The 11,949-nt window shown below is 40.3% G+C and overlaps 1 protein-coding gene across 3 annotated transcripts in view; it reads right to left on the bottom strand.

Annotated features, from left to right (window-relative positions):
• Window positions 1–263: 263 nt before the first annotated feature.
• Window positions 264–11,949, bottom strand: part of LEO1 (LEO1 homolog, Paf1/RNA polymerase II complex component) — a 65,383-nt gene continuing 53,697 nt past the window's right edge. For all 3 annotated transcript variants that reach the window (XM_047075102.1, XM_047075103.1, XM_047075104.1), the window contains 3 exons: window positions 10,324–10,510; window positions 8,583–8,680; window positions 264–503 (listed from right to left, as the gene is read on the bottom strand). In XM_047075102.1, coding sequence (XP_046931058.1) covers window positions 399–503; window positions 8,583–8,680; window positions 10,324–10,510 — 390 coding nt within the window. In that variant the 3' untranslated portion in view covers window positions 264–398. The remainder of the gene's footprint in view (window positions 504–8,582; window positions 8,681–10,323; window positions 10,511–11,949) is intronic.

The following is an 11,949-nucleotide window of genomic DNA, read 5'->3' as shown; positions in this document are numbered from 1 at the left end:
TGCAGTTTTAAGCTACCCAGTTTGTGGTACTGTGTTAGAGAAGCCCACAAACTCGAACAATCACAGAGGCTCTTTCCGTGCCTTTAAAACTCTGCACCCCAGAAGCATGCCTCACTTGCCTCACCCGGCCCTGACCAGGACGCTTCTTCATGAGGGGGTGGGGAGGGAAAGAGCAGCAGGAGTTCACTGAAACCTCAGGCCTCCTATGAAGGTTATACAAAAATCAACTCACTTTCAGAAAAGTAGATTTCCTGAGCAGAGACTGGCTTTAAAATTTTTTTTTATTACAATTAAAATTACACAAAAGCAAATCAATTCATTTCAATCAAAATAACTCATGTTTACATCATATTTAATAAACTGTACAAAAAATACATAAAATGTTTTCACATTTTTCTTCAATCATCATCTTCTTCCTCTTCATCACTGATCACGTACTTCTTATGCTTTTTATTTGCTTTATCATCATCTTCTGCTTTTCTCTTTCCAGAAGGTTCCCCTTCCTACACAAAGAAAATTTTTAAAAATCTAGTAGTCAATAGAGAATATTTACAAGAAGGTTTATCAAAAGTAGCTCTGAACTGAATGATCCTCTGAAAACACAAAACAATTTTTAGAATAAGAACATTCGCCAGATGCATAAAGCCAGTGGTGAAGGTCATGGCCAGTTTTCAAATCTACTAAGTTCTAGAAGCATTCAAAAATGACAACTAACCGGCGTTAATTACAAACTAACTATAAAATAACCCAACTTCAGGGCTGTAAGGAAGAGCTAAGCAATTATCACCAATCTCTTGGAAGGAAGGTCTTGTACATGGAGAAGGGCATGCAGAAAACTGGAAACTAGGTTTGCACTGGAAAGGATCAAGGCTCTCCCAAAGAAGTCTGCCTGTATAGCCACTTGTCCTGTTGTATATTTTTACAACGATCTGGTGATTAAACTTTTCTCTGCTTCCTCAGCAATTCACCTCTTCATTACCTAAAATTCAGTATTTCAATGACCATCAATTTTGTAAACTAATGATTTGTTTTGGATATACTAAAAACTCACATCATAAAGGTTTTTTTAAAAATATTTGAATTAAAAGCTTATTACACAAGTTTGCATTACTTAAAATCATGTACAATGCTGGGACACCTGGGTGGCTCAGTAGGTTAAGTGTTCGACTCTGGATTTCGGCTCAGGTCAGGATCTCATGGTTTGTGGGATCGAGCCTTGTGTTGGGCTCTGTGCTGACAGTGAAGAGCCTGCTTGGGATTCTCTCTCTCCCTCTCTCTCTGTCCCTCCCTCGAGTGCACACTCTCTCTCTCTCCCTCTTTCTGCCCCTACCCTGCTTGCATGTGCTCTCTCAAAATAAATAAACTTAAAAAAAGTAAATTAAAAAAAAAATTAAAAATCATGTATGATGTTCTAATAGAAACAATTCAGGAAGTTATCTAAAAACAATTTTTACAGATAGAATTCAAATATATCAATAGCTAAATTATCCAGAATATGACACTCCAGAATTGCTTAACTAGCTTCCTCAAAGATGAAACAGAGTGAATATTCTGAGGCTGAGGTTGCGAAAGGCCAGTGAATGGTAAACACGTGGGACTCTGCCACACTGACCCAAGCTACAGAAAACCCCTGCGCCATGTATACACGCAAATGACAAAACTACTCTTGTCACACTGAAACGAGGTTTGCTGACACAGCTATAAGTGCAAGTCCATACAGACACAACGACAGGCTGCCCATGGTTTTGAAGGAGCTGTCTTCCAACAATTTATCTTCAAGACTAATTATAATTACTAAGTGTTTTTAAGGCTAATTTTTTTCACACTAATAAACCAGCTCTCAGAGTTTATTTAACCAAAAACATATCTAAGAATATACATAAATAAGAGTGTCTTACAGACTTCAACTGTATTACTAAGCTGTAATCATCAAGGCAGTATGGTACTGGCACAAGAACAGACACTCAGATCAATGGAACAGAACAGAGAACCCAGAAATGGACCCACAAACATAGGGCCAACTCATCTTTGACAAAGTAGGAAAGACTATTCAACAGAATAAAGACAGTCTCTTCAGCAAGTGGTGCTGGGAAAACTGGACAGCGACATGCAGAAGAATGAACCTGGACCACTTTCTTACACCATACACAAAAATAAACTCAAAATGGATGAAAGTCCTACATGTAAGATAGGAAGCCATCAAAATCCTTGAGAAGAAAGCAGGCAAAAACCTCTTTGACCTTGGCCACAGCAACTTCTTACTCAACACGTCTTCAGATGCAAGAGAAACAAAAGCAAAAATGAACTATTGAGACCTCATCAAAATAAAAAGCTTCTGCACAGCAAAGGAAACACTCAGCAAAACAAAAAGGCAACCGACAGAATGGGAGAAGATATTCGCAAATGACATATCAGATAAAGGGTTAATATCCAAAATCGATAAAGAACTTATCAAACTCAACACCCAAAAAACAAATAATCCAGTGAAGAAATGGGCAAAAGACATGAATAGATACTTCTCCAAGGAGGACATCCAGATGGCCAACTGACACACACACACAAAAAAAATGCTCAATATCACTCATCATCCAGGAAATATAAATCAAAACCACAACAAGATACCACCTCACACCTGTCTGAATGGCTAACATTAACAACTCAGGCAACAACAGATGTTGGCGAGGATGCAGAGAAAGAGGATCTCTTTTGCATTGTTGGTGGGAATGCAAGCTGGTGCAGCCACTCTGGAAAACAGTATGGAGGTTCCTCAAAAAATTAAAAATAGAACTACTCTATGACACAGCAACTGCACTACTAGGTATTCATCAAAGGGACACAGGTGTGCTGTTTCAAAGAGAAACATGCACCCCAATGTTTATAGCAACACTATCAACAATAGCCAAAGTATGGAAAGAGCCCAAATGTCCATAGATCGATGAATGGATAAAGAAGATGTGGTGTGTGTGTGTGTGTGTGTGTATATATATATATATATACACACACACATATACACACATATATATACATACATACATACACAATGGAGTATTACCCGGCAATCAAAAAGAATGAAATCTTGCCATTTGCAACTATGTGGATGGAACTAGAGGGTATTATGCTAAGTGAAATTAGAGAAAGACAAATATCATATGACTTCACTCATATGAGGACTTTAAGATACAAAACAGATAAACATAAAGGAAGGGAAGCAAAAATAATATAAAAACAGGGAGGGGGACAAAAACATAAGAGACTCTTAAATATGGAGAACAAACAGAGGGTTATTGGGAGGGGGGATGGGCTAAATGGGTAAGAGGCATTAAGGAATCTACTCCTGAAATCACTGTTGCACTATATGCTAACTTGGATGTAAATTAAAAAAATAAATTAAATAAAAATTAAAAAAAAAAAGTGTCTGAAAGTATGAGACCAACACCAAGAATGTCAAAGGCTTCTGGGAAAATATACTCCTAATCCCAATCACAGGAAATCCTACAAAAGAGAGGCAGCTGGGGCTATGCTGTTCCAAGTCACCTAGGGTCCCATAGACAGAGGGCAAGGGCCTCTAACAGGTAAGGCAGGGATGCCAATGTGGAGAATGAAGGTTCCATGAGAGAAGCAGGGAGAGGAACCAGACCACTGGGTACCATACTCTAATCCTTCTCAGCAGGTCACCTGCTCCATCTGAAGAGAAGGCTAACAACAGGCTGTGATCCTTTCTCTTCCACTGTCTTTGTGTTTCTTTCCACTTGGGTTTGTCCCTTTTCCACAGGTTCTCCTCTTACCCATTTTTCTACCTTTCAAGTTATTTAGGTTTTCTCAAGTTGTAACCACTTCCAAAAATAAGGGAGGGGAAAAAGCTATTTTTCTCTTTTTTTGTAACTCTGACCCTGTTGGGGAAGGAAACTAATGTTTCCTATTCAAATACTACATGTCACTGTGCTATCCACCTTTGTATGTTATGGTCTTACAACAACCGTGCAAGCTAGCAAACATAAATCCCGTTGCAGAGATGAGGGAACAGATGCAGAAACGTGAGATGACTTGTTCAAGGCCGTGGAAGTGGCCAAGATTCTACAGTCCAGTTCATTCCAATCCAGACTCATGCCCTCTCCCCCATATCCTCTGCTGATAATGGCAGTTCCCTGGGAACTTAGAATCTGCAGATCCCCCTGCATTTCAAAGACACACCCAGGCTCATGGCATCGGGATGGGGTTTGGTGCACAAACAGGGAGAGGGACCTAGAGCACGTGTGAGCCTTACTCCTCTCCCTGACTGTAATCCACAGCCAGAACTTGAGCTGGGGTAGTGAGGACAAAGTGGCCAGGGGATGGGAGGTCCAGGCAGAGGAAATAATTTGTTGTCACAAAAGGGGAAGGGAGGGATATAGGAAGACACCTAACAGAGAGTATGTGGACGAGGGAGGTAGAGGGCAGTTCCTGTAACAGACAGCCAGGAGGCATTCACAAGAGGCATTTTTAAGTCAGGCACTTACAGGTTTTCCCAGCCTAAAAGAAGGCTATTTCATGGATCACATTTAATAATCTCATTTCTGAGAATACTAGAAATAAACAGAAGTTCCATGGCAATTCTCAATTTTCATTCACAGTTTCTGCTTGCCAGGAAATAAAACAGCATCTGCTTAGATGAGGATTCCCGTTTGCCAACAATGCAACACACTGGAAAAGCATCATTAAGATCCTCTATCTAGAGGTGCCTGGGTAGCTCAGTCAGTTAAGCATCCAACTTCGGCTCAGGTCATGATATCACGGCTCATGAGTTCGAGCCCTGCTTCAGGCTATGTGCTGACCGCTAGGAGTCTGAAGCCTGCTTCGGATTCTGTGTCTCCCTCTCTCTCTGCCCCTCCCCCACCTTGTGCTGTCTCTCAAGAATAAACAAACATTAAAAAAGTAATAACATAAAAAAATAAAAGAAAAACCTGACATTCTCAATTTTCACAAGGTTATATGTAATTGAATTCTTTGAAGAATGAACAGGATTTTGGAGGAAAAAAAATAACCTAGACCCAAGTAGTATGAGAAAGCTGCTTTCACAGAATGATCCCATCACATAATATCTGTCATTATTAAAAAATAAACGGAAAAATTAATTAACCGATTCTAAGAAAATTCATAACATGAAGTCAGAATTCATACTTTCAGGTAATCTAAAAAGACCTAGTTCCAAGAGTATAGGTTAAAGTGATCCCAGGTAGCTGATACTCAATGCACCTGGAAGAGGCAAATCTAAATCATCTTTGTAGGAACCCATCAATCTAGGCCTCAAAATTCCCATCGAGCTGAGCTAAGTAAATCAATCATTTAATCACAGAATACATGAGAGAAGTCAGTCATCAAGAAATAGAGCCAGAAAATAGGCAATAAAATTACACACAAAAGATTTCAGACACTGGAATTATCAGACATAAAAGACTATATACAGCTTTAAAACATTTTAAGACATAAAAAGGAGAAATTGGAAATACAAGTTGGGGAAGGAGTTTTTACAACACTCAATTTGAGAAAGACACTAAACTTCTACAGATGAAAACTAAAACAACTAAATTAAAACCGGAGTGACAGAGATTGACAACTTGAGATGTAGTGAACTAGAAGGCAGCTCTGAAGAGATGCCCCAGAGTGCAGAGATGAAGACACGGGAAACATGAAAGATGGTTTGAGGGTTGTGGAGGACACAGGAGTAACATGCATTTAATTTAATTTAAATGCATTTAATTTAATTTAAACAATGCATTTAATCAGGGCTTCAGAAAGAAAGGACAGCAAGAAAAGTACAGAAGAATTGATGACTGAGAAATTTTCAGTACTGATGATGAATTCACATTCAGAACAAATCCCAATCAGAAAAATAAAAGGAGGGGCCACTGAGTGGTCCAGTCAATTTAGCATCCGACTCTCGATTTTGGCTCAGGTCACAATCTCACAGTTAGTGAAGCTGAACCAGCAGTTGGGTCCATGCTGTCAACAGAGCCTGCTTGGGATTCTCTCTCTCTGCCTCTGCCCTTCTCTCTCTCTCTCAAAATAAATACACTTTAAAAAAAAAAAGGAAAAAGAAAAAGTAAAAACCAAATAGATACCTCAGTACAATTCAAAAACACCAATGATAAAGATCTAAAAAGGCTCAGCTAAAAGAAGTCCTGGGGATGGAATGTACAGCATGGTGACTCTACTTAACAATGCAGTATTATATATTTGAGAGTTGCTAAAAGCACAGACCTTAAAAGTTCTCATCACAAGAACAAAAATTTGTTAACTATGTGTGGTAATAAATGTTAACTAAACTTACTGTAGTGAACATTTTGCAATACATACGTGTACTGACTGAATCACTGTATTGTACAATACCTAAAACTAATGTTACATGTCACTTATATCTCAAAAAAAGACTTAAAATTTTCAGCACCTGTACTCTTACAATTTGAAAAGGTTACTGTTAAAAGTATGAATTAAGATATTTTAAAATTACTTTGGAATAATTATTACTTCAATAGAAATTTAACTTATTGAACTATTCAATACTATTCAAATAGTACTTCATCTAAAGAAAAAGAAAAGAGGTTTTCCTGCCATAAGAACTGTTTCCATTAATTAAAAAAAATGTATAGCCAACTAATCTTTGACAAAGCAAAAGAGAATACCCAATGGAATAAAGACAGTCTCTTCAGCATGTGGTGCTGAGAAAACTGGACAGTGACATGCAGAAAAATAAACCTAAACCACTTTCTTTTTTTTTTTTTTAATTTTTAAAAATATTTATTTATTTTTGACAGAGAGAGAGAGAGAGACAGAGCATAAGCGGGGGAGGGAGAGAGATGGAGACACAGAATCTGAAGCAGGCTCCAGGTTCCGAGCTGTCAGCACAGAGCCCAATGTGGGGCTTCAACTCACAGGCCGCGAGATCATGACCTGAGCCGAAATTGGATGCTCAACTGACTGAGCCACCCAGGCGCCCCTACCTAAACTACTTTCTTACACCATACACAAAAGTAAACTCAAAATGGGTGAAAGACCTAAATGTAGGACAGGAAGCCATCAAAATCCTTGAGAAGAAAGCAGGCAAAAACCTCTTTGACCTTGGCCACAGCAACTTCTTACTCAACACGTCTTCAGACGCAAGAGAAACAAAAGCAAAAGTGAACTATTGAGACCTCATCAAAATAAAAAGCTTCTGCACAGCAAAGGAAACACTCAGCAAAACAAAAAGGTAACCGACAGAATGGGAGAAGATATTCGCAAATGACATATCAGATAAAGGGTTAATATCCAAAATTGATAAAGAACTTGTCAAACTCAACACCCAAAGCACAAATAATCCAGTGAAGAAATGGGCAAAAGACATGAATAGATACTTCTCCAAAGATGATAGCCAGACGGCCAACCAACACATGAAAAAATGCTCAACATCACTCATCATCAGGGAAATACAAACCAAAACCACAATGAGATACCACCTCACACCTGTCTGAATGGCTAACATTAACAACTCAGGCAACAACAGATGTTGGCGAGGATGCGGAGAAAGAGCATCTCTTTTGCACTGTTGGTGGGAATGCAAGCTGGTGCAGCCACTCTGGAAAACAGTATGGAGGTTCCTCAAAAAATTAAAAATAGAACTACTTTATGACCCAACAACTGCTCTACTATGTATTTATCCAAGGGATACAGATGCGCTGTTTCGAAGGGACACATGCACCCCCATGTTTATAGCAGCACTATCAACAATAGCCAAAGTATGGAAAGAGCCCAAATGCCCATCGATGGATGAATGGATAAAGAAGATGTAGTATATATATACAATGGAGTATTACTCGGCAATCACAAAGAATGAAATCTTGCTATCTGCAGCTACATGGATGGAACTAGAAGGTATTATACTAAGTGAAATTAGAGAAAAACAAGTAACATATGACTTCACTCATATGAGGACTTTAAGATACAAAACAGATGAACATAAGGGAAGGGAAGGAAAAATAATATAAAAACAGGGAAGGGACAAAACATGAGACTCTTAAATATGGAGAACAAACAGAGGGTTACTGGAGGGATTGTGGGAGGGGGGATGGGCTAAATGGGTAAGAGGAATTAAGGAATCTACTCCTGAAATCATTGTTGCACCATATGCTAACTAACTTTGATGTAAATTAAAATTTTTAAAAATGTATTGAAAATAGACAAAAGAAAGAAGAGATAAATAAACCTTCTGATCTACCCACACTGAATGATATCTAGTTTCTAGTCAAGTCTTGCCATCTCAGGGCCCCGCACACTTTCTCACAGGCCTTTTCATCCACCTAGAATGCCCGCCTGGCTGATGTGCCCCACAAACTAACACTTTCTTCAACATCAGCGAGGGGTCTTCCTCTCTGAGCCACCTTCCAACACGCACCTGATCACAGGGCTCAGACCCTCTGGGTCACTCCTGGTCCTGTCACTACATTTATTTCTCAGTGAAGTGTACAGCCACATCTGTCTGTGTTTCTGGGCTGTGAGTTCTTCTTCATTCCAGTAGTGGACTCAAGCATACAGGGTAACGCCCTACAATTGAACAAATTTGGTTTTACCTCATCACTGGTCAGTTTTTTTGCTTTGAGTAATCTTTGAGCCTTGTCTTCTTCTGATCCCTCATCACTGTCTGATGAATAGATTCTGGCTCGTTCCTCTGAAAGCAAAGGAATGATTTGTAAGTGATTTTCAGACAGTGATTTGTTCATTTCTGAGTTCTTCTGATGAATATCTTTCATTCCTTCTGTATATTTTTGCAAGAAACAAATCATTAAAATTTTTTGGATTTAAAAATAAATGTAAGATTTAATATGTTGAAATGAAGCACTTATCCTCTCATAATACAAGAATGGTTCATCTGACCACTATTAAGTATTAAAAAAGCTGTGGGCAAGGTCACTAAAGACACAAACACTATTATTCTTCCAGAATAACCTATGGACGCCTGAGTCATTCTTTCCTGGGAGATAACTAAATTCCAAAATAAGCTTTGAAAATCAAATCAAGGGATGGAGTCCTGGTCCTGAGAAGACCATTTGTTGCCAGATGGCCATTTCAAAGGGAGATGGAGAGGAGTAACAGTCTGCGCTAATGCCCCAGCCCAGGTGAACCTCAGGATGGAATCAAGAGCAGCTGACTTTAGACCAACCCCCTTGTCTGAGAACCCAGAGCCTACCCTGGAACTGAACTGAATGCTACTGAACTTGTCAGGTAGGTTTTCAATCTCTGGTGAACCGAAAGCATCCTCAATTTTTTTGTTTTTATTTAGTATTCATGTGGTTTATTTCTGTAACTAATCTTTTTTGTGGGAAATTAGCACTAACAAAAAAATCGCCTCTGTACTGTAGTCCCAAAATAATTAATAGGTAGGAAAGAAGGATGAAATAGCTCACCAGAACAAATGCAGTCACTGCAAGGAAAGGAAAAAGGTGTTTTATAGGATGACAGAGGGGAAATTTTAGTGCTCTTAAAATCTGTCACTCAATAAGGACAAAACTAGGATGTATGGTCACCCACGGTGTATCTTACATTGTACAGTGGTTCCCAAAGCTCTCTCGGGCTAACCTAGGGGGGATTAGAGTCTCATTTTACAGAAAGGGAACACGATATTCAGAGATATGAAGTCATTTGCCTAAAGCTGACGACTAATAAGAATAACAACAATGGTTTTAGGTTTCATTTCTTTAGTACTTGAATGTGCCAGGTGCTGGGCAAAGTACTGTGTATGTATTACATCATTCAATTCTCAAAACCTCCTATTGTAAATACTATTATTAATAGGTTGGCTTTTTCCTAATGAGGTTAATAGAAGGTAGGTATTATAACTTTTGAGAAGTCATCAATCCAACAGAAAAGTGGCAGAAGTGAGACTAGAGCCGGTTCAGATCGGGAACCCAGGCCAAGTCTTCTACCTCGGGTTCAGTCTGCTTTCCAGCAGCTTGCCTTGCCGTGGGCTGTGGGGAAATCTCTGGATGCAGTACTGGGACTGAGACAGATGCCTCAGAAGTCAGATGAGCCTGGTTCAAGAACCGTCCACTTACTAACTATGCATCTTTGGGCAAGTTACTCGACCTCTCAAAGTTTCTGTTCCTTCAGTAAGAACAAGGCAGCAGTTCCCACCCCTTCAGGTTCACCTGGAAGAATTCTGCAATGTCTAGTTCAGTAACTCTTGAAATGTATCACTCATTCCACGGATTCCTTAAAGATGAAATGTCCAGTGACTGGGCATTCAGAGTAGGCCAAATGCAAAGATAAGTTCCTGAACCCTGAAATTATGAAATTTAACTTCTGCACACTCACCTCGAATGCCCCCTTTATATCGGTTTTTAATGGCAGCCAAGCTGATGGACTCCTCGCCTTCCTCCTCCTCGTCATATCGATCAGGTTCTAGGTAACTAGCACTCAGTCCCCGCTGGTGCTGCTTCTCTCTCATTCGGCGCTGCTGAGACTCCCTACGAATAGAAGCCCTCAAACGTTCTTCTTCTTTCTGTAAAGAAGCAAATAAAATAGCGAACTTTGAAAAATGAACTAGTTTACTGCCCACCTGAAACTACTTTTACTCTAAAGAATATGTGAATGCCCAGCCCAGGATAACACCTAGTTGTCTCCATTCTACACCTGTTACCACACAGCGATCACTCTCTTTAGTTCTAAGCCGTGAAGGTAACACAGGGTGAAGAGGCTGAGGGCTCTCTCGCACCAGCAGCCGATCAGAACTGGCAGAGGCACGGCCCTGGGAGCTGCAGCGTCCCCTTGTGCTGCCCGTCAGTCAGAGTCTGGAGAGCAGCAACCAGCCTGAAGAACCTCATCCTTGACCAGTGGACGCCTGAGGGCGGCCGTTTCTGTTAATCCCTGAGACAGACAACCCAACTTGCTCAGGCTCCATCAAACTACAATGGTGCTCACATATTCCTGTCAGGGCCCCGCACCCCAGAGAGCTCCCCGTCGCTCCTGATGACAGGATGGGGAGGTGCTGGCAGGGGAGGGTCCCTGAGCCCCAAGTAGAACTTTCACACCCTTCACACCCTTCTCTGCCTGGCGATCCACACACTGGTGTTCACAAGACAGAGACACAATATGAGAGATTATGGCATTTCTTTGAATTTCTAATTTAATTGCTCCATATTACTGCATACAACTATACGTTGGTAAACATTCTATGCAGCAAATTTTTCATTAAGGTTGTACTATTGTATTCAGTATAACAGGGATTAAGAACCAACCAGTTCATTCCTTGTGCATTTTCATGGAAACTGGGGAAGTGGAAGACGGTTAGGGGGGATCTTGTAAGGTAATCCAGAGGGCTCTTCCAATCATGCTGAGACTAGAGTCTGAAGGTTCCTCCAGCTGCGCTGGCTTGAGCAGAAAAGGTGGGGTAGTGGAGCAAGAAGTCAGGCCCCAAAGCCAGTGTACCTACACCCCATTAGGTTAGGCACTGCTATGAATCTGGTTTAGTTAACCTGCCTCCTTGAACAAAATATAAGGGGCCCTGGGCCAGATCATCAGCAGAGTCTGACAGAAGTCTGATAATGAGATCGGTAAGAAAGGCCCTGAGGCAACCAGAGTGTCTTAGCCTCACTGTGCCCTGGTGCACCAAAGAACAAAACCACACGAAGCAGGAAGGGCAATGGGAGAGATCTAGCAGATATCAGAGAAGATAGAGAAGAGAAAGCATGAAACTATATTGCTGCATTCGGCTTCTTAAAGCAAGCGCTGCACAAAAGGCCACAGGGGTTGATACAAGCATTATACTCCCATCATTTACAAACAATGCCCCAGAATTGACTTTGTAGCTAACTGGATTTGAAAACCTAGTAGGTAGAACATTATAAACGGACCTTAAAAACCACCAGCTACTCTGCTTGATTCTCCTTGAGGCATATTCCCACTTAAACTTCTGGTCTATTATTATTCTATTTTAGACTA

The sequence above is a fragment of the Lynx rufus genome, unplaced genomic scaffold, assembly GCF_022079265.1.
Source record: "Lynx rufus isolate CCGP_SWC_20201006 ecotype Redwood Valley unplaced genomic scaffold, mLynRuf1.p SCAF_13, whole genome shotgun sequence".
Taxonomy (NCBI): Eukaryota; Metazoa; Chordata; class Mammalia; order Carnivora; family Felidae; genus Lynx; species Lynx rufus.
The sequence above is the reverse complement of the archived record's forward strand: the minus strand, read 5'-3'. Positions and strand labels throughout refer to the sequence as shown.